The following is a 23,741-nucleotide window of genomic DNA, read 5'->3' on the forward strand; positions in this document are numbered from 1 at the left end:
CTTTAAGAGGCTGTAGCTGTCTCACTCTTAAAGCTAGAGTGATAATATTGGTATTACATGGAACTAGACGACCTAAGGCATGCATTGGTAGCAGCCATGTCATATGTTGTCATGGACCCCACTACAAATTTTGGCAAAGGAAAAACTGGCATGACCATATTCACAGGGGTCCCAATGATATCTCATCTGAAGATATCTAAATGAAAATAGTTTTATTGGGACCAAGGTGTCTCCCGTTGACATGAATGCCCACTTTAATATGTTTTGATGCACTTTGGGTGAAAAACCATGCCGTTTGTCTGCATACTGCGGTCCCTAAAACAATTGGAGGGATTTTTGATTATTTTAATTATTTCTAGAGTGGTTAAAAATTGTTACATTTAGCTCCAATTTAAAAGACATAATAGAGCATTGGGTGGTCATAATATACCTCCATCAAAATGTTCTAAGCCCTTTTACACTTTCACGATTTGTTTTAATCAATTAATGAATTATAAAAAAAATATTTTGGATCCATGACAGGAAGAACTTGTTGCACAATGCCGAGCTGCACCTCAAATGAATCTACCGGTGCCTCATTACAGAAAGGTCCTAACCCTTACATCCATCTAATCTTAGTTTAGGATGACATTCAGGATTTTTGGTATTACAGAAACCTGTCCAAACTGCATTTAAGAAAAAAAAACTCCTTTTGGCTATTACACAACAGTTCTAACTTAAGTTATGAATCCTAAATTACAAAGGCATAAACCCTATGAATAATTCAAAATAACTGACAAAAATTGCAGCAGCTTTGTTGTTGATCTGAACTTCAATGACAATGAAGATGGGGAACAACATGAACATCGAAATATCATGATTGAAAGGCTTCTAAAACCGTATGATGATGCTTCAAATTTACTGGACCATGTTTTAATGGGTATATAGATCGACTGCAAAGACAATTAATCAATTTTAAAAACATGATAAGTGCCTCCGACTCCGTAGCTGAAATTAAACGTAAAGATAGGACAACCAGTTGGATATTTTTCTGTGATGAGGCCCCAGGTTTCCAGTTTTCAAATGATGTATCATGCTTATCTGTGACATTTACTGTTGACCTAATCTGAGTTCTTCCTCCAGTGAAGTTATACTGTCTTGTTGTCACTGTGCTGTGTTGTAATTGTTTCTCTTGCTCATTAATCCTGACGATATCAAAGCAGTAAGTAGAACCAGTGATACACTTTTACAGCCCATGAGGCACACTTTCACTTTGTGACCTTTGAAGTTATATTATCTACTCAGAGAATGTGTGGCGGGAATTCACATGTTAATCTTACTCCAGCATGCAGCATGGATCTCTGTTTGTCAGATATGATCTGGTTTTCTGTACATTTAAGGCATAAAACTAAATACCTTCAGAGATCTAAATAGGAGTACTTGTAATTATTTAGATACCACAGTACTATGTGTGTTAAATAACACTTTACATGACATATTCTGCCACTTTTTTTATTATAGAATCTTGGACTTTTAATGTACAATTAATAAAACTGTGAATAAGAGGAGACATAAATAACATAACGGACTAACAAGGTCATAATGGCAGTGAACACCAGACTGAAATGTAAATGTGTAACTTCACTCTTACCTTTGTCATGAGCCAGGCGGGTGCACTTGGCCGTCAGATACTGGATCTGACTGTAGTCCTCGTCCCTGTTGCCTCGGAAAAACCTCCTCATGATGTTTCAACAGCTCTCTCCGATTCCCAGTCTAAAGCCTCCGCCAGTTTCCCATGATCCTTAGGGGCGGGGCAGGTGTGTGTGTCTCCTGAGATATTTCTCTCTCCGTGAACACAACGTTTGTCTTAAAGATGACAGAGTGCAACTATAGAGGGCAAGTTTAAGCATTAATCCAAGCTGCTGTTTCCACAACATGGAGGTGTGCTGCTGTGTGTTTGTTTGTGTGTGTGTGTCTGTGTGTGTGTGTGTGTGTGTGTGTGTGTGTGTGTGTGTGTGTGTGTGTGTGTGCGTGTGCTTGTGTTCAGATCTGATGCGTTTCGTTGCCATCTGGCCCACATTTTGAATAAATAGGAAAACTATGACTTGTTTCATGCACAAATTGAAATGTTAAGAAGGGCAAATACTAAATTCCTCCCCCGAGGCAGTGAGTGCTGCAGGAGAGAGCTGAAGAAGGTCGGGCGTGTTGCGTCTAGCAGACGTGCGTCTTTACAGCAGAAGCCTCAGGGAAGTTCTTCTATTATATAGGATTGCGTGAGAGGAAAATACTCCTACCACTTAATTACATCTTGTATTTATCAGGTTTCTATGTAGAATATAGTTTAAAACTGTTTAATCTTTCCTAATTTCTCACGAGATGCTGCACTTAAAGAAATCTGTGTCACTAGCAGTACTTTAAAGTGTTGTACTTAAGTACAAATTTGAGGAACTTGTACAAGTTTGTTCTTTTTCATGCCACTTTCTGCTTCTACTTCAAAAGAAAAAAAGGCAGTTTTTAATGCACAGCAATTATTTGACAGCTTTATTATTAAGAATGTGTCACTTTGGGCTCTGAGAACTTGATTGATCGGCATTTATCACTAAATATAGAATATTTACAAACCAATCAATTGATTGAGGGAAAAAATCAGCAGATTAAAACAGTGGAAATAATCATTAGTTGCAGCATGATAGAAAAAAGTTAAAGTAGAACAGTAAAATTGTACTTTTACTTTAATGTATGAGTAATAATAATATCATCATATATATTCACACCTTTCTGTTTTGAGTACTTCTACTTGTAAAACTTTACAGTTTCCTGATTATACTTTATACATTTTCAATGCAGGACTTTTAACTGAGTATTTTAACAGTGAGGTATTAATACTTGTACTTAAGTAGGGGATCTGAATACTTTCTGAAGTGTTTTTATTCATAAATACATGGTAAAGTTTTTGGTCCTCAGTGCAGAAGAAGATGATAGAAGTAGTTGCTTTTGAAATATATTCTCACTTCAAAGTGCGAGGTTGTGACTCGTTAGTGTCAAATATGTCTATAAATGAAATGCTGTGATCTCACTTTCTCTCCTCTTCTCTCTCCTTAAAAAGGTGTTGACAGTTAAACTGCATGAAACGTCGCATGACGCGGCAGATTCACTTGATGCCAGCAGAGGGAGACAAGGCGACTCCTCCAGGTCTCCTGTCAGGAAAGCATTTATTTATTTTTATTTATTTAATTTAACCTTAATGCATTTATATTCAATTGAGTTAATTATTAGTTTCCCTCCTAACTCTTTATTTTGTTGTTTAAGTTGTGCTGTGTAAAGGCAGTGGTTTGCTTTTTTAAGTTCTTTGCCACCAATAAATTATTACAAAAGAAATATTTCTGAGGGGAAAAAGTTAATTTGTGACTTTAATCTCACAGAATTTCTGACTTGTTTCCTGCAAGTTTTTTCTTGTAAATTTCCCACTTTGATCTCAGAGAATTTACAACGCTTATCTTACATTTAACACCCTCAGCTCCGTCATCTATCTATTTTTTTTAGCTACCTTTTTAAAATCTAGAACATAATAAAGTGTGCAAAAAGTGAATACTTTACAAAGCCACCGTATGCTCAATAATAACTTATTGGTAACATTTAAATTTCCTTTTTAGTATTAATAAGCAAAATTATAATGTAATTGTATTTAGATACAAGGACATAAATCCTTCACATACATATTTTAGCTTATGTATATAGTGTACATATATTTTTCAATATATTGTCATTCACTGTTTATACAGCAGCTTCCAGATACGAATGCCCACAGGATATAGTTGTAGGATTGATAAATCTGATGCAACTACATTATAGTGTTTTATAAACCATTAAATAAATATTTATATACTGCTTATACATGCGAAATAATGGGGCTTATAGTAAATTGTTCAATTATCGGTAAAATCATCCATTAAATTGGCGATATTGGTACAGGAGAATCAAGTAGGTTTCCCTTCAATATGAACAATATAAGATGAATAAAAATCATAACTGTACATGTTTAAAACGACTTCCTTCTACTCCACATGATGAAGTGTTTTGAATCTGTTTTCTGTCGAGTAATGGTCTGATTCTCCTGCGGGCTCTGAGTGCTGCTCACCATCACGACTAACTAGGCCACACAGATGATATCAGCTCGTTTCCTGTGAAGTCTTGCATAAAAGAGTCTTGTCTGATGGAGACTTACCGACAAAGCAAATGCATTAGTAGTCATTCAAAGGAGAGGATGTTCAAAAATGGCGTTTATTAAAAAAACAAAGAGAAAAGAAAACCACCATGCTGACTTCTGCCTCTTTAACAGAAAAGTTGTAGATAGAAAATGGCGTTGGACATTTGACACGAAGCGTCAGATTATTAAAATAAATAAATACAATATTCTCCCAAATTTGTGATAAACAAAGCGTAACATTTCTCTTCAAACAGAAACACAAGAGAAACCAAGATGCTGTCACAACGGGGAGTTTTTAACGTCAGACTACAGAACAGAGAGAACATTTGACGAACAAATTGAGCTTCATACAGATATTCACACCTCAGGAACACAATATTCCGGTTATACCCTGCTTGTCCAACCACGTGGTGTTACGTAACAACATGCACACAATATTTCAGTAGTTTTCAATGTTATTCAGTAGTTAAATACAATTTAAACTTAAATTAAAAAGCTGCCATCGCTGTGGTGCTTTGGATACAATCAGTGCCTTCACTGAGGTTTATGATCTCTGGAAGAGTCACGTAACAGACAGGGAAGTTTAAATAAATGTAACAGCTGAGGGGGAAGTTTTAACGCCAATCTGCAGATTTCAATATGTTTATTGTCCCATAATTTATGTAGGAAACACTGTGCTTAACATGAGGGTTTTGTTCCTATTTATAAATCATTTGTGTTAATATTCACTTGCCTTGGCTTCAAATATAGTGCTGCAACTCAGGAGCCGATTAGCTTAGCATAAAGACTGGAAGCTATCCTTTAAAAAATAAATAAAAAACACCTATTAACATCCCTAATGTTTACTGATTAACATGTTGTATCTCATTTGTTTTATCCGCATACAAGCATAGATATAAAAAGGACAAATGGTGGTTATAAAAGGAGTTATGTGCTTTTACTTATTGATAACAAACAGCAGTTTATCCAACAATTTATAGTGAACGCACATAAATCCACATTTTGTCATTTATATACATATATTTATTTGTGGAAAACAATAAGCTTCATGTTAAATAATGAACTTTAGTGGTGTTTTAGAGGCATATTGTTGAACTTTTACAGACAAACTGTCTCCCTCTGCATCCAGTCTTTATGCTAAGCTAGGCTAATCGTGAATTGGCTCTAGTTTTATGAACAAAATCTTCTCAATTGACTCTTAAAAGAAAAGCAAATAAGCTTCCCCCAAAAACACTTCCTTTAAATGTGTTCAATTTACTGTATGTGTGGTTAAAAAAAATAAATCTGAAAAAGTGGATTTTGAAAGTGGAAATTATTCTTTGGGACAAAACGTGTGGACATTAGGATCGTTAGAACTTGTCTTAAACGTTAATTGGAAATCTGCTGTTCATGGAAACCCAACTTAAAAGTACCTTCAGGGCTGAACGACAACACAAAATAAAAAAATAAGTTTTGAAATTCTGGGACACAAAACAAATGACACTAATTAAATATTATTCCTCATTAAATATCAGATTTTGTTTATCTTCCAGAGAGCACATATTCAAACTGAACCATCCACAAAAACAAAACCACTCAAACAAAATTGACCCAAAGGAATTGTTCCAGCTTTGCCACCATCCAATGCGGTTAAACAGCAGAGCATCACCTGACTGACTAGAGGCTGTAAGCTGCCGACAGATTAAACAACCGTACGTACAGATTTCCTTCACACAGGCAGGAGAGCACAGAAACGCCTTTAAAAACCAACAAAACAAATCAGAACTGTGTTTTTTATCATCACAATGCTGGTGTGAGGAAATGTGACGGCATGTCTGGACCTAATGTGCTTCTAGAGAGAAATATAACACTGAGCTTTGACGCCGGATTCTTTTATATTGAAGGAGTCACATGTAGAAGCTTAAGGGGCTGTCAGTGACTGACGAGGCCTCGGTTATAAGTCGCCCAGTTCTAAGCTTGGCTCAGTTTCTAACAAGGCCACTGTCCTCGAGCTAATCCTACGCTAGCTGGCGGCTACGAAAAAGCTTTTCATGCTTTCTTGACCTGACACGGCGACGCTTGCCCAAAACACAGAGTGAGGTAACGGCTATGGAGAATGACTAAAGCAGCCTGCATCCAGTTGGCACCTGGGTAATCACAACGTCTGCTTAATTTGATCTCTGCTGTGATGCTGAGGTCGTCTGAATGAGTCTCCTTCCTCTAAGCTCAGGAAACAAAACACTCTGCTGCTCATGAATTTGTCTTCTTATTTTGTGTGATGACTTTTTATGGGTTGCAGACATTTAAATAATTGAAGGAGTAACATTTTAAAGTGACACATGGTCCCAAACAGACATATAGAACATGCTGCTGATACAAAGACAACTGATTTACATTCACACGTGTAACGGGGTTTGGTGGCAGTAACGGCCTAGTTCTTCTTGACTTTCACAGCAGTTTCAATCTAATAAATCTCATGCCAAATGGAAATTTAGCTTTTTTTTATGCTAATCATGAGTGAGTGAAAAAAATCTGAGTTTGTATCAGTTTTCTGCAGATTTACACTCAACTCAGCACTAAGACTGGAAATGTACACCCATCTGTACTCTCAGCGTGGAGAAAACTTCCTCCAGAGTGTCTACTAATTAGAGAAAGCAGCCCAGACTGGACGACCCTTTCCTTCTAGGTCAGATTAAGTCTTAATCTGCATTCAGTTGGATTCCATTTAACGTCTTTTTCTCACAGATAAAACAAGCAGTATTTGTTCCAAAGCGCTCATTATCTTACAACGCTCAAAAATAAAACACACAAATGAAAAACGCTCTAAAACACGGAAACTAAAATGAGTAACGATCCAACAGAAAGTCAGCATTTTCCATCCCACTTGTGTCAGTTCAATGTGATGCAGGCGGTAAAAAAAGAAAAGAAAAAAGGAAGTATTGCACTGGTTTGAGTCTATGGATGGGCGGTCATCATATAAATAACAACAAGAACCAAACAGTAATACCATAATAATAATAATAATAATAATAATAATAATAATAATAATAATAATAATAAAAACAGTTCAGACTAAGGTCCCCCTCTCTCTGCTGTTTTACCACTGCTGCCAACTGAAGTCGTCGTTGGACCCAAAGACCATGAAGAAGCCCAGGATGGTCCCGAAGATGACTACGTTACCCGTTAGCACGAGCGCACACGCCCCCCAGGCGATCTGTAAACCAAGGCATTAATAATTCAGGTTAACAAATGCTGCTGCACATGCTGCCAGGCTGCAGAGCGTATTCAGGACGAAGTCTAGAGGGTCGTCAACGACAACAGTTTGCAGAATCATTTCAACAGGCTGCTCTACAGCTGTACATCCAGGACACAAAGCAGGATGAGGAAATAAACAAGTAGCTAAATGCTAATCTGGTCCTGCTGCAGCATCTGTCAGCTCCTCTGCTATGTGGACAGACTTACACGTATTAAGTCATTTGAATTAATAAGCCATCTTGTTTTGTTTAACTGTTTTTTCCTCATGTTCTTGCTTGTCATATTAGCAAATTTGCATTCTCCTGACAAATCAGAAAGCCTTCTTTTTACTGCATTAGAGCAAAAGATAGTTATATATAGTTATAAAGCTGGTAATATTACAAATGTATGTTTTTCTCATCAGATCTCATGAAAAGACCCTCTCTGTGTTTTAAAAAAAGGCCAAATAATTTCCCAAAACAGCTGCTCACTGTGGTTTTTAGCAAATGTTACTCAAACAGTTGGGGACTATTTTCAGCTGTGGGTTAATCCACATTTGGTGCTCTAGTGAGTATATTTGACAGAAGGACGGTGTGTGTGTGTGGGATTGAGTCACACAGCAGCAGTGATGTGTTTTAGTGAAGCTCTATGACACAAAGTAATAAAGATATCGGACTTTGGCTAAGCAGATTTTTAAATGTTAGTAGAACCAACAAATTGTTTCTTATAATCCTGAGCTTAATACACGTTTTACTATTACAGTTTAAACGTGTGCTTTGCATAAAAACAGAATGTTTGGGTGGGACAGAAAATGAGGAGAGACAGTTAAAAGTGGGCGTAACCAGATAACAGAAAGTGAAACACTTTCTTTGAAACGCTGCACTATTAGTCAAACATCACTTCAAAATTGCGAAATGGCCAAAAGCAATTGTTTTTTTTAGACTAGAGATGTCATTATAGATCCCACATCATACTGCAGTTGCAATATCAGTCAAAATAATCACAATAAGATATTTTTCCAAAATCATTCAGCCCTTCTTATTTTGAGCTTCAGTCGTTCTTGAAGCGTAAACAAGTGAAAGTAAAAATGACGGATAAAGAGGTGATTTTTGGGGGGTTTTAGTGACTGTAAAGGGGGCTTTTTTTATTCAAGATGTGTGGTGGTATTGATGCCTTCTTCTACTCTATGAATACTTTCTATTATCATTTATTTTTCCAGGAGGTAAAAGTAATTTTGAAGTTACATTGTTTATTATCATACGGACTGTAGATACATGTAGCAAAAAGGTTTGAAAATGTCAGATTTTGTTTGATTTTTACTTTAGGTGTCCTGCTTTAGTTGAGTAATGTTACTAAATACATGCATGTCTTCACACAGCGGAGGAGTTCCTCTTGACGTTACAGTAAACTGCACTAAGAAGCATCCGTTACTTACTACTTCAGCTCTTGCGAAGACGACGGGCAGGCCGAATGCTGAGATGACGATGCCCGTCGTGAGGAAGATGGCCAGCTCTTTGCAGGCGTTACTGGCCGAGTCCGTGTCGTCGACCACTCTCCGCGAGATGCAGTAAGGGATGGGAGACAGGATGTAGAAGAAGAGGAGGAACAAAGGCCAGTATTTACTGCAGAGGGGGAGAAAAGTGGAGAGATTAATACACATACGCTGAGATGATGAAGGATGAAGTCAAGTGAAGCACATTAATTAACGTCACAGGTGTATTTTATTCTATTACAACCTAATGACTAGTTTGTGGGTTTGTTTTTAACATAAACACAACACATATGGCCTCCCTTACATTTAGGTATTATAGAGTTATGCGTAAAGAGACATTACAAATATGAACAATTCATTTAACAGGGCTCATAACATTTATTAAACCTAACTGGGAATATTAGTTTCAGTAACTATAAACAACAACAAAAATACAACAAAATAAAACAAAATAAAACCCATGTACATATATTTTTAAATAGGAATTTTACTAGACTATGCCATCTATAATAAACAATAAATAAGCTAGTATTTGAAGTGGACAAGCCTGTATGATTAATATTAAATCAATGTAGATGTGGTAATTCTGAACTGCAATTTCCTGTTATTCATTAGCTGACGATTACACAGTAACTGATTTATAAGGGTTAGGGTTAGAGCTAAATTTGTCTGATGATATCAGACTCCACTAATAAATACCCTTAATTGATTTTCTAACAGCCTCCTTCCACTACATTCTGCTGGACCGAGGCTGTCACTTAGTGTAATGGCTTCAATGAAAATCAGATTAGATTACAGGAGCCAAACCTCAGGGCTGTAGGTCGAGGTATCTCATGTAGGGAGTGAACAACCTTGTCAGAGTTGGTTTTGAATAGAACAAATCGACTGTACCCGACCACACTGGAGATGTGCGGTGTGCTACAAACACACTTCAAAGCTGACTACGCTCTCTTTTGACACAATCTCATCTGAAATCAGCCTCTGATTTGAATGTTGGTGAAAGCCCAAGCTTCACTTTTTGACAATTGGTTTGTGGTTATTTTAAAAACTGTAACCTTGTTTGTGAAAATGCATAAATAAAGTACAATATCCACTGACATGTTGACAGGCTTTAAGGTGCTTTATCACCTAACATTGTGATCAAGTTGGGTGTCGAAAACAGGGTTTAACACCTTGAATATTTCAGGATTCAAATATGTTTGATGTTGTGCCCACTGGCGGTTGTTTCAGACAGTTTGAGAAACAATCAACCAATCAGAGCTTTGTTTTCAGGATTAAGAATTGGGACACTTTCTTCTTATATAGCTATCTAAAGCCACCTCTAGTGTGGGATGAGGCCGACTCAGCAGCACAGGTTGTTGTAAATCCATTTACAGAAATAACAACTCTTAAATCATCATATTTCTTCAATCCTCTTGGATGTTAACTGCTCTGAGAATGGTGTGGCAGTGTGTAGTTCAAATTACCAAATACCAAAAATGACGACACAATAAACCCTTAAGGGGCTGTGTAATACTCCACCATCAAAATGAGAAAGGGAATATCTACACGTCAGAATGAAACTTCACTTTAATGCTCACAAAAAGGTGGAACGTTGTCTTTGTCTCATAGTTTAAGGGAGCCGCCATGCTGGTTAATCCGGCCCTGCATCCACACCTGTATCTAAAGCTGTAAACCTTTGATGGGATCACACAAGGTGCACCTGAGTGTGAACACTGAAAAACAAACACACATTTAACAGGCTGTGATGGTGTGTGTGTGTGTGTGATGGTGGCACTTACTCGTACACAGGGAGGGCACATCCCAGCATGAGGAACATGAGGCCGATGGCTCCTCCAAAGGACAGGCTGATGAGAGCTGGAAGAGAGACAAAGAAGAGGGGGAGGAGGCCATCAGCATGAATCTCTCTCTGAATCTCCTCACATCTCTTGGTGTGGCAGAAAGTCAACGGAGAGACGCAGATCTTGGAGTTCGCCACCAGCGGGGATATTATATTGCAGACGAGCCTACAACAAAACTCAACACGTTCATCCTTTCATCATATCCCACCAGCCAATCACATCATGCCAAGTGGATCTGGTCCTCTTCTTACATCCTGTTCTTAAATACCACGATAACCTTTTTGGCAATACAGCTTATCCTTCCACCGGACATGTTATTCTTATTTCCTGGCACGACGTTGCCTCTGTTATGGGAATTGCAAAGAATAAACAACTTATTTCCACAGATGATCTTAACAACCAGGTTATTGGGGTTCAACATAACAGGTTCTATATACGTCTATAAAGTTGTATACCAAATAGATTAGATATGCCCACACTGACTTCATACAACCTTTATCAGATAGAAAGCCTTCTTTTTACTGCATTAGAGCAAAAGATACAGCTGGTAATATTACAAATGTATGTTTTTCTCATCAGATCCCATGAAAAAAGGCCAAATAATTTCCCCCAAACAGCTTTATCAGGTAGATTTTCCTCACATCTCTCTGCAGGGCCCCTGGGTGCTGCAGCCACCCATGTGATGAATCAGCTGGTTTCAAGTGTCAGAAATCTGCATTTAACATCCAAGCTATCAGGAGCTCCTGTTAAACTCTGGAAGCAACACAGTCAATGTGTTTGCATGATAAATGCAATCAATCCTTGCAGCTCACTTGCAGAAAAAACCCCAAATCAGTGTGTGTGTGTGTGTGTGCAGGTGCAGCCTGACTGCTAGGTTATTACACCACAAAAATGGGATTTTGCATTAATTGCAATGCCATAATGCAGTGGTGCATGGCTGGAGTGTGGATCTATTGTTGTGACAGAGTATTGGCTGCTTGGAGTGCAGGGAATGGAGGCTAGGAGGCTAATGCTATGTGTTGGCCCTGCAGCTTCCTGCACGGTCCCCTTAGAAAGCATGCAGCAAAACGCGTCCATGCGTCCTCACAATCCTCTCCCACAGCCAAATAAAGTGCTGTCGGGGTGTTGTATTGAATGCATTTGTTAGTGGACGTGTTTTACCTTTAATCCCAGCCATTTCTCCTGCACAAAGCTCGACACACACGCAGCCCTGACGGATGACAACAGAGAGAAAAGCCCGAGCTGCAGCCCTGACTGCCGCGCTGCCTTCACGTGCCAACAGAAGTGTCGGATTTTTGTGTGTGATGTGAATATGGCCAGTAAAATGTGTAAAGATAAGATAAGATGATCCTTTATTAGTCCATATGTACAGGACTTACAGCAGCAGAGGGTATAGTGCAAATAAGGTACATAGAAGAAAAAAAATAACAAGTATTTTAAATAAGTAAGTATTTTTTGTTATTGTGGATTTTTATATAAATATATATATATATAAATGTATGAATATGTATAAATGTATATGTATTATATATATATAAATGTATGTCTTATTTTATATACATTTATATATATATAAAAATGTATGTCTATATATATATATATATATATATAAATGTATGAATATGTATAAATGTATATGTATTATATATATATATATATAAATGTATGTCTTCTTTTATATACATTTATATATATATATAAATATATATATATAATTTATATATATATATATTTATACATATTCATACATTTATATATATATATTTATATAAAAATCCACAATAACAAAAAAACAGACAGAATAATTATAGTTATAGTATTGTAAATACATTTTTGTATTATTATTTTTTAAATGGATAAGTATTTTAAATAAGTAAGTATTTTTTGTTATTGTGGATTTTTATATAAATATATATATATAAATGTATGAATATGTATAAATATATGTATATGTATTATATATATATAATAAAATGTATGTCTTCTTTTATATACATTTATATATATATATAAAGAAGATATATATATATATATATATATATTTATACATATTCATACATTTATATATATATATATTCATATATTCATACATTTATATATATATATATATTTATATAAAAATCCACAATAACAAAAAAACAGACAGAATAATTATAGTTATAGTATTGTAAATACATTTTTGTATTATTATTTTTTAAATGGAAAACGTATTAAAAATCCTGCTAAATCAAAATCTGCTTCAAATATAAAAAGTGGTTGTATATTAGTTTATTACAACATAATAGATAAACGTGTAAGAAGCAATTTAATGTAGAAGCTCACCGAAGCTTATGTTCACAAACAAACTTATGGGTAATTTATAATAATCAAAAAGTTCATATTAAAATATTAAAAGTTATATATATATACAGTAAATATATCCAATAAAATGTGTAAAGTTTATTTTATTTTTTTAAATGGTGTTGGAAAAAGTATTACAAATCCTGCTAAATCAAAATCTGCTTCAAATATCAAAAGTAAAGTACAACTTCTCACAGTGGTTATATATTAGTTTATTACAACGGATTCATAAACATGTAAGAACGGTTTTAATGTCACCGAGGTTGAGCTTATGTGCACAACTTGTACAAACTTATGGGTAATTTATAATAATAAAAATGTTTATATTAAAATATTAAAAGTTATATATGCAGTACCAGTCAAAAGTTTGGACACACCTTCTCATTCAATGGTTTTTCTTTATTTTTATTTTTTTCTACATTGTAGATTAATATTGAAGACATCCAAACTATGAAGGAACACATATGGAATGATGTGGTAAACAAACAAATGCTCAACAAACCAGAATATGTTTTATATTTTACATTCTTCAAAGTAGTTGAATGAGAAGGTGTGTCCAAACCTTTGACTGGTACTGTATATATATTTTATTTATATAATTATTAACATATTTTGTGTGTAAAATCTTAACTAGCAAAAGCAGTGGAGGAAATAGTATAATTCCCTCTGAAATATAGTTTAGTAGCCTTGATGTGAGAGTAGTCTTTTGTCAAATAGAGCCAAAATATGCTAAATAATCTTTTAAATAAACAAAATAAAACACTAAACCTTTGTTGTTAACTCAAACATCAATGATTACCACTATTCTTTTTCTTGTTTATCAAAAATATGCTGCTGCAAGTTGAGCAAATGTAAAAATAAGGAATTAAAACTAATATAATAAATATAAATAAATCCATAAAACAGGGCAAATTCCAAGTAGAGTTTTAACCCATTCTCTCTGTGGTTCAAACTGGGTTTTAGTATAAATATCCCACTAACAACAGAGTATTTAGAACAAATACCAGTCTGCACCACTTAGCACCAAACTTTACAGGTCGGCCGTGAAGGCAACATTGTCTACGTCACTGCACAGCGAGAACGCGTTCATCTAACGTTAGCGTCCGTTTCCAAACACATCAAACGTAAAATTTAATTATAAATTAAAAAACGTCACAGTGTATCACAAAACGTTTTTATTGTGTTATCTTTTGATTTTAAAATATTTAAAAAAATATATATATATTTCTAATTTCTAACCCGGAAGTGTATACATTCTACTTCCGGCGGGTCGGTGAACTCAGCAAAGATGGCGACCGGAGGGCTCTCGGTAGCTTCGCTGTGGACCGAAGTGAACCGCTGTGGGCAGAATGGAGACTTTACCAGGGCGCTGAAGGCTCTGACTAAGAGTAGGCCTCCATGTCTGTTATTACGACCCTCAAACCAGACAGGATCCGCGGCGTTACAGCAGACAGGGGCCCCGTTTATTAGCTCACTGGCTAAGCTAAGGCTAGCTGCATGGACCAGCTGTTAGCATGTGGCTATGCTAAAGGCAGCTAGACGTCTACTTGTCAGCTCTCTCACACATGGAGTTAGCTTTGCATACAGAACTTTTTCACATAATTGTGTACTTTAGCATTGAAGCTAATAATCCAGGGTGTTTTTTGGGGTGTCATGTGCAGGATTAAAGGGTTATTTCACCCCATAAATGTGGCGTCTGTTCTTGATTAGTGACGTGTCCCTAGCCTTGAAGCTAGCTCAACATGGTGGCTTCCAGCTCTGTCAGCTGTTAATCCATCCTTTATTAATCCTGATCCCAGTCAGTGGTTTATTGTTCATTTATTGTTCATTTAATCTGCTTTACTCATGAATGTTTTGTGTGTTTTGTGTTGCAGTTCTGCACGAGAACAGGGACGATGTGACGGCCCTTCACTGTAAAGTAGTCTGCCACGTCCAGAATGGAAGCTTCAAAGAGGCTCTGAATGTCATGAACACTCATTCAAAGCTGCTCAGCAGGTAATGCACCACATGTGTCCTTCATTTAAACACAGTACCAGTCAAAGGTGTGGACACACAATATAAAACATATTCTGGTTTGTTGAGCATTTGTTTGTTTACCACATAATTCCATAGATAAAAAATAAAGAAAAACCATTGAATGAGAAGGTGTGTACAAACTTTTGACTGGTACTGTATAAAAGAAGACGTGCATCTATATATATATATATATATATATATATATATATATATATATATATAATATACATATATATATATATATATATATATATACACATACACACACACACACACACACACACACACAGTACCAGTCAAAAGTTTGGACACACCTTCTCATTCAACTACTTTGAAGAATGTAAAATATAAAACATATTCTGGTTTGTTGAGCATTTGTTTGTTTGCCACATAATTCCATATGTGTTCCTTCATAGTTTGGATGTCTTCAATATTAATCTACAATGTAGAAAAAAATAAAGAAAAACCATTGAATGAGAAGGTGTGTCCAAACTTTTGACTGGTACTGTTGGGACAAATGTGCATTCTTAGTATTTGGGACAACTATCTGATTAACCAGACATGGAAAGGATTTGTTTGATAATCAATTATTTTTAATATATGTAAAATGCTAAACCTTCTTTGGTTCCAGCTTCTCAAATGTTAGGGGTTTCACCACTGTTTCAGGTGATTGTAAATTTAATATCTTTGGCTTTTGGACTGTTGGACAGACATACAAAAGAGATATGACATGTAAATACTTGATCTATTATTCAGGTCTCTTTGTAGAGCCCTCTCTTGCACAAACATCAGCTCATAGTGCTTTACATAGGGATTAAACAGTAGAAAATAAGTAGTCAATACATACAGATAGCATGCATACACATATCAAACACAAACATACAGAAATGGCTTGACTTTTACTCTGAAACAAACAGGGAATTTGCAAACTTTCAATCAGCAGAAAGGCTGTTACATACTTGAGTAGCATAAGCACTGAAGCTCTATCTGATATGATTAGATTAAAGACATGTTTGACACTTTAATTGTAAATGAGGTGGTCTTATATGAAGCAGGGCTGCAACTACTGATTATTGAGTAGTTGCAGCCCAGCTTAAAATAAAACCGCGTCTCTGTTTGATGCGGTTATCAAAACCTAAAAAAAAGTATTAAAACTGAATGCAAATTTTGCTGTGGTGTTTCATTCTTTACACAATAACTAACTAGGTTACTTGCTTACATGACATGACTTGCAGTTTGAATGATGTTTGTTTCTCTTCTTTCTCAGTGATGTTGTGTTTGAGAAGGCGTACTGCGAGTACCGGCTGAACAGAGTGGAAAGTGCCCTGAAGACCATCGAGGCCGCTCCCGAGCAAACGGACAAGCTGAAGGAGCTCTACGGTCAAGTGGTAAGGCTGTTAAGATATTTTAAAAGAACATTTTATTATTTCTGGATGCTCTCGATCTGTAGACTGTATGCTTATGAGACTTTTAAGAGTAAAGAAAACAGTGCTCCTGCCCTCCCTGTTGTTTATGTGGAGCATCTTGTAAAAGCCCACAATTTGTTCACGAGGTGTAATTTTGATTTTTTTTGTATCCATCTGCTCTCTCAACAAGAAACCTTTTTTATCACTGAAGCTTTCTGTTTGCTGTAAAGACTCCTGCTGATTGGAAGTGTCTCTTTTCATTTTCCAGTTGTACAGACTGGAGCGCTACGATGACTGCAAGTCCGTCTACACAGATCTGATCAGGAACTCCCAGGATGAATATGAGGAGGAGAGGAAGACCAACCTCGCTGCTGTGGTGGCTTCTATGAGTCAGTGGGAGGAAGCTCCACTGGTAAGATTTACATTTTTGGCTTATTGACAGTCTTAAGTTTTATGTTTCAGACTTTAAACTGATGAAAAGCAACTTTGAACTGATAAACCAAAAGTGTTTACGTTCACACTAAGCAAGTGGAGGAGTTTCTTTCTCTTGAATGCTTAGCATAACAGAATAAAGTTAAGCGACTTTGGTGCTCATATTCAGCTTCTTCTTCAAATGTTTTACTAGTATGAATACCAGAGATCCTGCAAGTTTTACTGTATGTGTCACCAGGTATATTATAGTATTATGTTTTTTAACATGTTATATTTTCATTCTGCAGGAAGATCTAGGTCTTCCCGAGTCTACGTACGAGCTGTGCTACAACGCTGCCTGCGCTCTGATTGGCCAGGGCCAGTTTACGGAGGCCTTCAATAAACTACAACAAGCAGAGGGTCAGTCTCACTCAGTTCTACCTTCTTACTATTTTATCCATTCTTTTATTTGCCATAAACTTGATTGCTTTGTTTTTTTCCACAGAGCTTTGCAGAGTCTCGTTGGCAGATGATTCTGTGAGTGTTTATTTTTTTTTTTTTTGCTCCTAAAACATTTAAGCACCATTCATGAAGTCATCCATTTTTTTCAAGGAAAAACAGCTGTTTTAATTTGCATCAATTATACAGAAGAATATGCTTCAGAGATGATGATGTGATGACCTTTCTGGACTTTGTATTTTTTTTTAAAGATATTTAAGTGGAGAATATCAAGAGTCTTAACTGTCTTATAATTTAAGGCTTCATAAGGAAAAGGCAAAACAATTATTGTAAGCATTAATCTTGTCTTACAGAACAAATATAATTTGTCTGGACAAATACTGGGATTTTGAAATTAATTTGAGTTTAAATGTTATAAAGACAGATGATGGATTACAAGAAAATATTGACATTACAGGTCACTACTAATGGCTAAAAATGGATTTATTTATCAATTATTAGTACATTTGGGGAAAATGTAATTCGCCCATAAATAAACCGTCCTTGCTGCTTTGTCCCTTTTCAGGATGTGACCGAGGAGGACATCGAGTCGGAGCTGGCCGTCATCCATTCTCAGATGGCGTACGTCATGCAGCTACAAGGTCGGACGGACGAGGCTCTGCAGCTCTACAACCAGGTCATCAAGCTCAAGTGAGTGCAGGATTCAATACATTTCAATTACTCCCAAAATGAGGTGAAGAGAATGTAGCACGGTTTGAAATAATAATGATGTTGTTGTTGTATACTCATTTGAATTTGTGTTGCGATGGCACTTTTTGCTACATATGTGCCAGAAACATTTACGCAGGCACATTACACAACTTGTATATGGGTATGTGTCAACAGTGCAGATGTCAAATATATATTCCATAATATAGAATAAGATACTATATACTTTGTCTTGGACTCAAATGCTGCACACATGATATGACACATAACATATTGTCTTATCATTAAAGCTGCCTCAACCGTAGTAAAAACGAAACAAACTATTGCACTACCTCTGCATCCTCAAGTAACATCATTTCAAGTTCTTGTTTAGTGAGGCACAAATTAGTTTCTAAATGTTATATGCTCTTGATTTTCAGGCCGTCAGATGTGGGTCTGCTCGCTGTGACCGCCAACAACATCATTACAATAAACAAGGTGAGTGTGTGACGAGCTCACCAACTGAAATATTTAATCATGAAAGTATCGTTGTGATCTCACAGTAAACCTCAGACCAACTCACTGAAAACTTGTCTAAAAAAATACTGAAATTTGTTAACATCTATCCACAGTTTGATGAAATGTGTTTTGATTAAAGCTGTTGTCTGTTTTCACAGGACCAAAACGTGTTTGACTCGAAGAAAAAGGTGAAACTGACAAACGCTGAAGGTGTTGAGTACAAGCTGGCGAGGAAGCAGCTGCAGGCCATCGACTTCAACAAAGCCCTCCTGGCCATGTACACCAACCAGGTAGCTAAACAGCCGCTTGGATTCAGATGAATAGATTTTCCACAATTTTAGATTTCATGACTGATCAGGATTTTGTTGGCGCGTTGCCATCAACAGGCGGACCAGTGCAGGAAACTGGCGTCCAGTCTTCAGTCTCAGAATCCGGGTCACCCGCGGCCGGTCCTCATCCAGGTGGCTCAGCTGTGCAGAGAGAAGCAGCACAGCCGGGCCATAGAGCTGCTCCAGGTAGGAAATGACCAACACTGCTGATTGTCTTCAGTCCGACTCGCATCCTAAAAACATACTAGATCCTCCTCCTTCTCGTTCTGATTATATAAAAGTAAAGCACCAACTTTGCTGATGTTTCATTCCCACATCTGTTCTGTAAAATGTAAACAGAAAATAGGCTTTTAAACACCCAGCAAATGGATTTTCAGTTACAGGCAAACAGACTAATTCCACACATCTCTGTTTTGGCTTTGAATTATTTACTCAAGAATAATTTTCCTGATGTGTGGACTCTCTGTGACTTTAGAAAAGAAGATCAATATAAAGACGTGTCAGTGCTCCATGCATCCAGAGCTACAATAATAAAGTTATTAAGTATGTTAAGCAGGATTTTATATGCAATAAGTGCATATTCTTAAGATCATGCTTTTACTGACTATTCTTTGTTTTTTCCAGCAATTTTCAGACCAACATCAAGAGAGTGCATCGAGCATCAAACTGACAATGGCTCAACTCTATTTAATACAAGGTAAGGGCATGTTTTTATGTTGAATATGGTTTGATAATGCATAACATTTAGGGAGTTTTCTTGGTCACTATGGAATTTGTGTTATAATCCTATGTTTTTATTTTTTGGTCTCAGGTCACGTAACAAAAGCTTGTGATGTTCTGAGGTCCATTGAAGAGTTCAAGCACAAATCGGGGATGGTAAGTCTGTTTTGGATTTATGACCATTTTTATATAACAACGTTGTCTCTTTTCAAAGATGGCTGCCATCACCTCTCACATCTAAACTGTGTCGTTGACTCCTCAGATTTCAGCTCTGGTAACGATGTACTCCCACGAAGAAGACATCGACAGCGCCATCGAGATTTTCAAACAAGCTATTGAGCATTACCAGTCTGAACAGGTTCGTGTCCCGTGTTTAGTTGTGAACTCACAAATACAGTATCTGTTGATGGAACAAGTTAGTGCTTTTTCTGTGAGTCTTCTTGTCAACTGTATCAACAAAACATTCAGGAAACAACACACTGTTGCTACAACCCACAGTGTTTGATTCATAGAAAAAAAGTCAAAACAAACATGGAGTCCAAAAAAACAGTTGCCAGTCACCACTTATGCTTTAGTTTATCCTGACAAGACAAGGCAACACGTGAACTCGTTAGTTTGTAATCAGCATCCTGTTCTTCTCCCTCCTCAGACCGGATCTGCTGCACACTTGGCGCTTGTCAGAGAAGCTGCCAATTTCAAACTGAAGTACGGACGGAAAAAAGAAGCCATTAGTGATCTGGAGCAGCTGTGGAAGTGAGTTACAGCCCTGCAAATCTCTCTGAGGCTCAACATGTGTGGAGTATTAGAGGTCGTTTCACAGCTGTTGATTCTGCTTTTTTGTTCTGTCGAGCTTGTCGGGATGATTTCAAGTAGCTCATGTGTTTGTCAAGTTCTTAAACGGTTTGATAAACATCATTACAATGTGCTTATAGAGCAGAAAAAACTATAAAATTATAAAACGACAATATAAACTCAATGTGAAGGCATAGCATGTATGTATTCTACATGTTTATGCAGCACATCTGTGAGTGAAAGAGCAAGCTTTAAAGGGATAGTTTGGATTTTTCCTAATTTCATAGTCACCTTTTTTCTGTGTTAGTCTGTTTTTGTCATTTTTACTGCAAAAGTTGTTGGGATTCCTCTTTTAACATCAATGAATCTTAATTGTTAAATTTTTCCCAAAACAGGCAAAACACTAACGACATCCACACGCTGGCACAACTCATCTCGGCGTATTCTCTGGTGGACACGGATAAAGCCAAATCGTATCCTTTTTGATCTACTGAAATTGAAGACACTAAAGCTGAAAAGATTCTTCTCTTTTAATTTGCAACTGTTTTGGGACACTTATAGTGGTTTCAGGCATCTTTTTAAAACAAAAACACCAAACAGTCTCTGATTTTAATGTCTCAAATGTGTGACGCAATGTTGAGATAAAACAGAAACCGAAAAGCTGCTTCACTATAGTTTTAAGTCAGTTTTGGTAAATTGAGAAAGCTGAAGCTAGATGACCTAAGAGAACGCTTAAGAACATACTCAGATAAGCAATGCAAGATATGAACCATTTAACCAAGTAAAAAAAATTCAATTCTCAATCTTAAAAGTGTCCATTTGAAATGTAAAAAAAGGTTACGTCCTCAGCCTTCCTCTCCAGCCTCAGCAAGCACCTTCCGTCCGCAGACACTATGGCCTTGAAGGTGGACGTGGACGAGCTGGAGAACTCCATCGGAGCGACCTACGTCAGGAAAAAGGCTGCTAAAGTCACCGGAGAAAACCTTCCCAAAGAACAAATGTAAACCCTCACTGCTCTCTTCCTCTAACGGCTTCATGATGTTCACAACATGATCTTAGGTGGCTACGCTTTCACCCCCTTTATGCTAACACATCTGCATTTTCTTTACAGCCAGCAAGGCGAGATCAAAAAGAAGAAGAAGAAAAAGAGAGGTATGGCTTTAACCAAATGTTTGTGGGACAGATTCACAAATTCTTATAAAGATTAAAGTAAAGCGATTAACTACTATTTTAAAGTTTCTATGCCCTCTTATAGAACTCTCACACCTCCACATGTAATCTGTGAACACGGTTGACCTGCAATATTATAAATCTTCTAATACAAGATGCTTTCAAGATGATATATAATGCATAGAGTTACTGACCACAGACTCATCAATTCATGTACTCCTCCTAATGTTATTTATTCATCTTTGATTGTTATTTTTTAGGCAAACTGCCCAAGAACTGCGACCCCAAAGCGACCCCTGACCAGGAGAGGTGGATGCCCATGAAGGAGCGCTCCTACTACAGAGGCAAGAAGAAGGGGAAGAAGAAGGACCAGATAGGAAAGGGCACACAGGGAGCGACGGCAGGAGCTTCAGCCGAGCTGTGAGTAAAGAATCGCATGCGTATGCGCGTCGTCGCCTGCGAGGTGGAGTTGTCTGGGTGCAATTTCCTGTAATCGAAAACCCAGTAATCAACTTGGCTAATGGAGGAAAAGCACCAGAGATTTTCCTTTTTGTTTCTCTGCCAATGAATCCTCAGTGGAGGTGTCCAGCTGCTGTGCAGAAGAAACAGACTGTGTGTTATTTGGGCCAAAATAAAATTATTCTCAGCCTCAGACAAAGTAGAAATCAAAAATAGCAAAAAAAAATGTTTTATAATGTTTATAATATAAAGTACTTGAGCCAGAGGGCAATTAGCTTAGCATAAAGACTGGAAACAGCAAGACGCATGATACTAGGTTAGCCCCATCATATATATTTTAAGGTTTAAGTATGAATTTAGGTGCAAAATGTTCTCAGGATGAGCAAATATTTCCTTGATAACAATGTCTTTTGTTCTGTTCCAGGGATGCCAGTAAGACGGCCAGCAGCCCCCCTACCTCCCCCAGACCAGGATCTGCATCCGGCAGCTCCACAGCCCCCGCCAGCAACGTGGTCCCCCCGCGACAGCAGAAACCTGCAGCCTCGGGGGCCACACGCAAGAAGGTACCACAGAAGAAGAAGAAGGGAGGCAAAGGAGGCTGGTAGTCGGAGGGAAGCGACGGAATACGCTGACATCTCACCAAGAAATCAGAAGCTTTTCTTTTTTTTTATGTTTTTAGTTTAATTTGACTTTTGTCTTACATATTTAAATATGTGAAACCAAAAACTCCCCTCTGCTCTTCTGTGTCATTTGATGTGTTTAAAGTACAGAAGAGAGTTCTTAAAGGAGCGTCACACCGAAATTAACTTTTTGTTGCTCTGCAAAAGCAGATGGTTTCTTAAAGTTTTTTTCAGTTTTTACTTTTTACTTTTGACCTTCTCAGGTCACGGTAAAATAAAGAATAAAAAACTGCAGATATTGCAATTCATTCTTTTTTTCATTAAAGGTCGGATGAATGGAGAAAAAAAAAGCCTTGTTCTTTACTGGTACCTGGTGCTGTTAATGTCTATAACAAAATGTGTTAATGGATTGTTTGGTTGATCAAACGAACCTCAAATAAATCTTTAAAACCATGTCCCTCCTGACATAAAGAACATTTTTTGGGACTTAACATTTTCATTTTGGCAATACAACATTTAATTAATCTCAGTATATCATCTTTCTTGCTATTTTAAATATGCAGTTAGGAAAACAAAGTAACTTGAAGCTAAATTTCTGTAGAAGTGTCTTAGTATTACTTTGGTCTGAGTATTATGACATAACATCATAATTCCTTAAATTGTCCTTCAACTTTCAATCAGCTGCAATGTTAAAGAATATTTATTTTTGAGGCCCAAGACAAGTCATTTAAACTTTTGTCCGATGCATGTTTTAGGCCCAGCAGATGTCTTAATAAAACCCTGAACAATGACACATGACCCCTGTGCTTCATATAACTTAACTAGATGGTAACTACTCCTGAGCTGCATTTTGATGAGTGGAGCTAACTAGCCAGCTGCTACATGAGTAGGAATTAACCAACTTTGTTTCTTCACACAAACTTTGTGTACTAATCACCTGATGAGTGACAACAGCTCATCCTCTGTAACCAGTGGAGCATGAAATTATGTTGGAATTAACTGACTAATATTGTAATGTATGTTCAATGGCTGCAAAAAAAAAACTGCAGTGCACAAACCAATGGATGGCTAAATCCACCTC

At 36.9% G+C, this 23,741-nt stretch overlaps 2 protein-coding genes across 2 annotated transcripts; one reads left to right on the forward strand and one right to left on the reverse strand.

Annotated features, from left to right (window-relative positions):
* Positions 1 to 4,250: 4,250 nt before the first annotated feature.
* leprotl1 (leptin receptor overlapping transcript like 1) lies at positions 4,251 to 11,981 on the reverse strand. The gene is made up of 4 exons (XM_054597375.1): positions 11,894 to 11,981; positions 10,673 to 10,748; positions 8,835 to 9,021; positions 4,251 to 7,379 (listed from the first exon to the last, which is right to left on the reverse strand). Exons 1-4 carry the CDS (start codon positions 11,907 to 11,909, stop codon positions 7,263 to 7,265), a joined length of 396 nt encoding a protein of 131 aa, XP_054453350.1. The 5' UTR covers positions 11,910 to 11,981; the 3' UTR covers positions 4,251 to 7,262.
* A 2,350-nt stretch (positions 11,982 to 14,331) lies between these two features.
* srp72 (signal recognition particle 72) lies at positions 14,332 to 23,115 on the forward strand. The gene is made up of 19 exons (XM_054597415.1): positions 14,332 to 14,460; positions 14,947 to 15,067; positions 16,356 to 16,476; positions 16,763 to 16,906; positions 17,214 to 17,325; positions 17,411 to 17,442; positions 17,930 to 18,054; positions 18,492 to 18,549; positions 18,729 to 18,860; positions 18,957 to 19,085; positions 19,524 to 19,596; positions 19,711 to 19,775; positions 19,882 to 19,977; positions 20,269 to 20,372; positions 20,807 to 20,884; positions 21,274 to 21,411; positions 21,523 to 21,563; positions 21,842 to 22,001; positions 22,465 to 23,115. Exons 1-19 carry the CDS (start codon positions 14,361 to 14,363, stop codon positions 22,643 to 22,645), a joined length of 2,010 nt encoding a protein of 669 aa, XP_054453390.1. The 5' UTR covers positions 14,332 to 14,360; the 3' UTR covers positions 22,646 to 23,115.
* Positions 23,116 to 23,741: the final 626 nt, after the last annotated feature.

This window comes from Anoplopoma fimbria, chromosome 4 (assembly GCF_027596085.1).
Source record: "Anoplopoma fimbria isolate UVic2021 breed Golden Eagle Sablefish chromosome 4, Afim_UVic_2022, whole genome shotgun sequence".
In the NCBI taxonomy this organism is placed as follows: Eukaryota; Metazoa; Chordata; class Actinopteri; order Perciformes; family Anoplopomatidae; genus Anoplopoma; species Anoplopoma fimbria.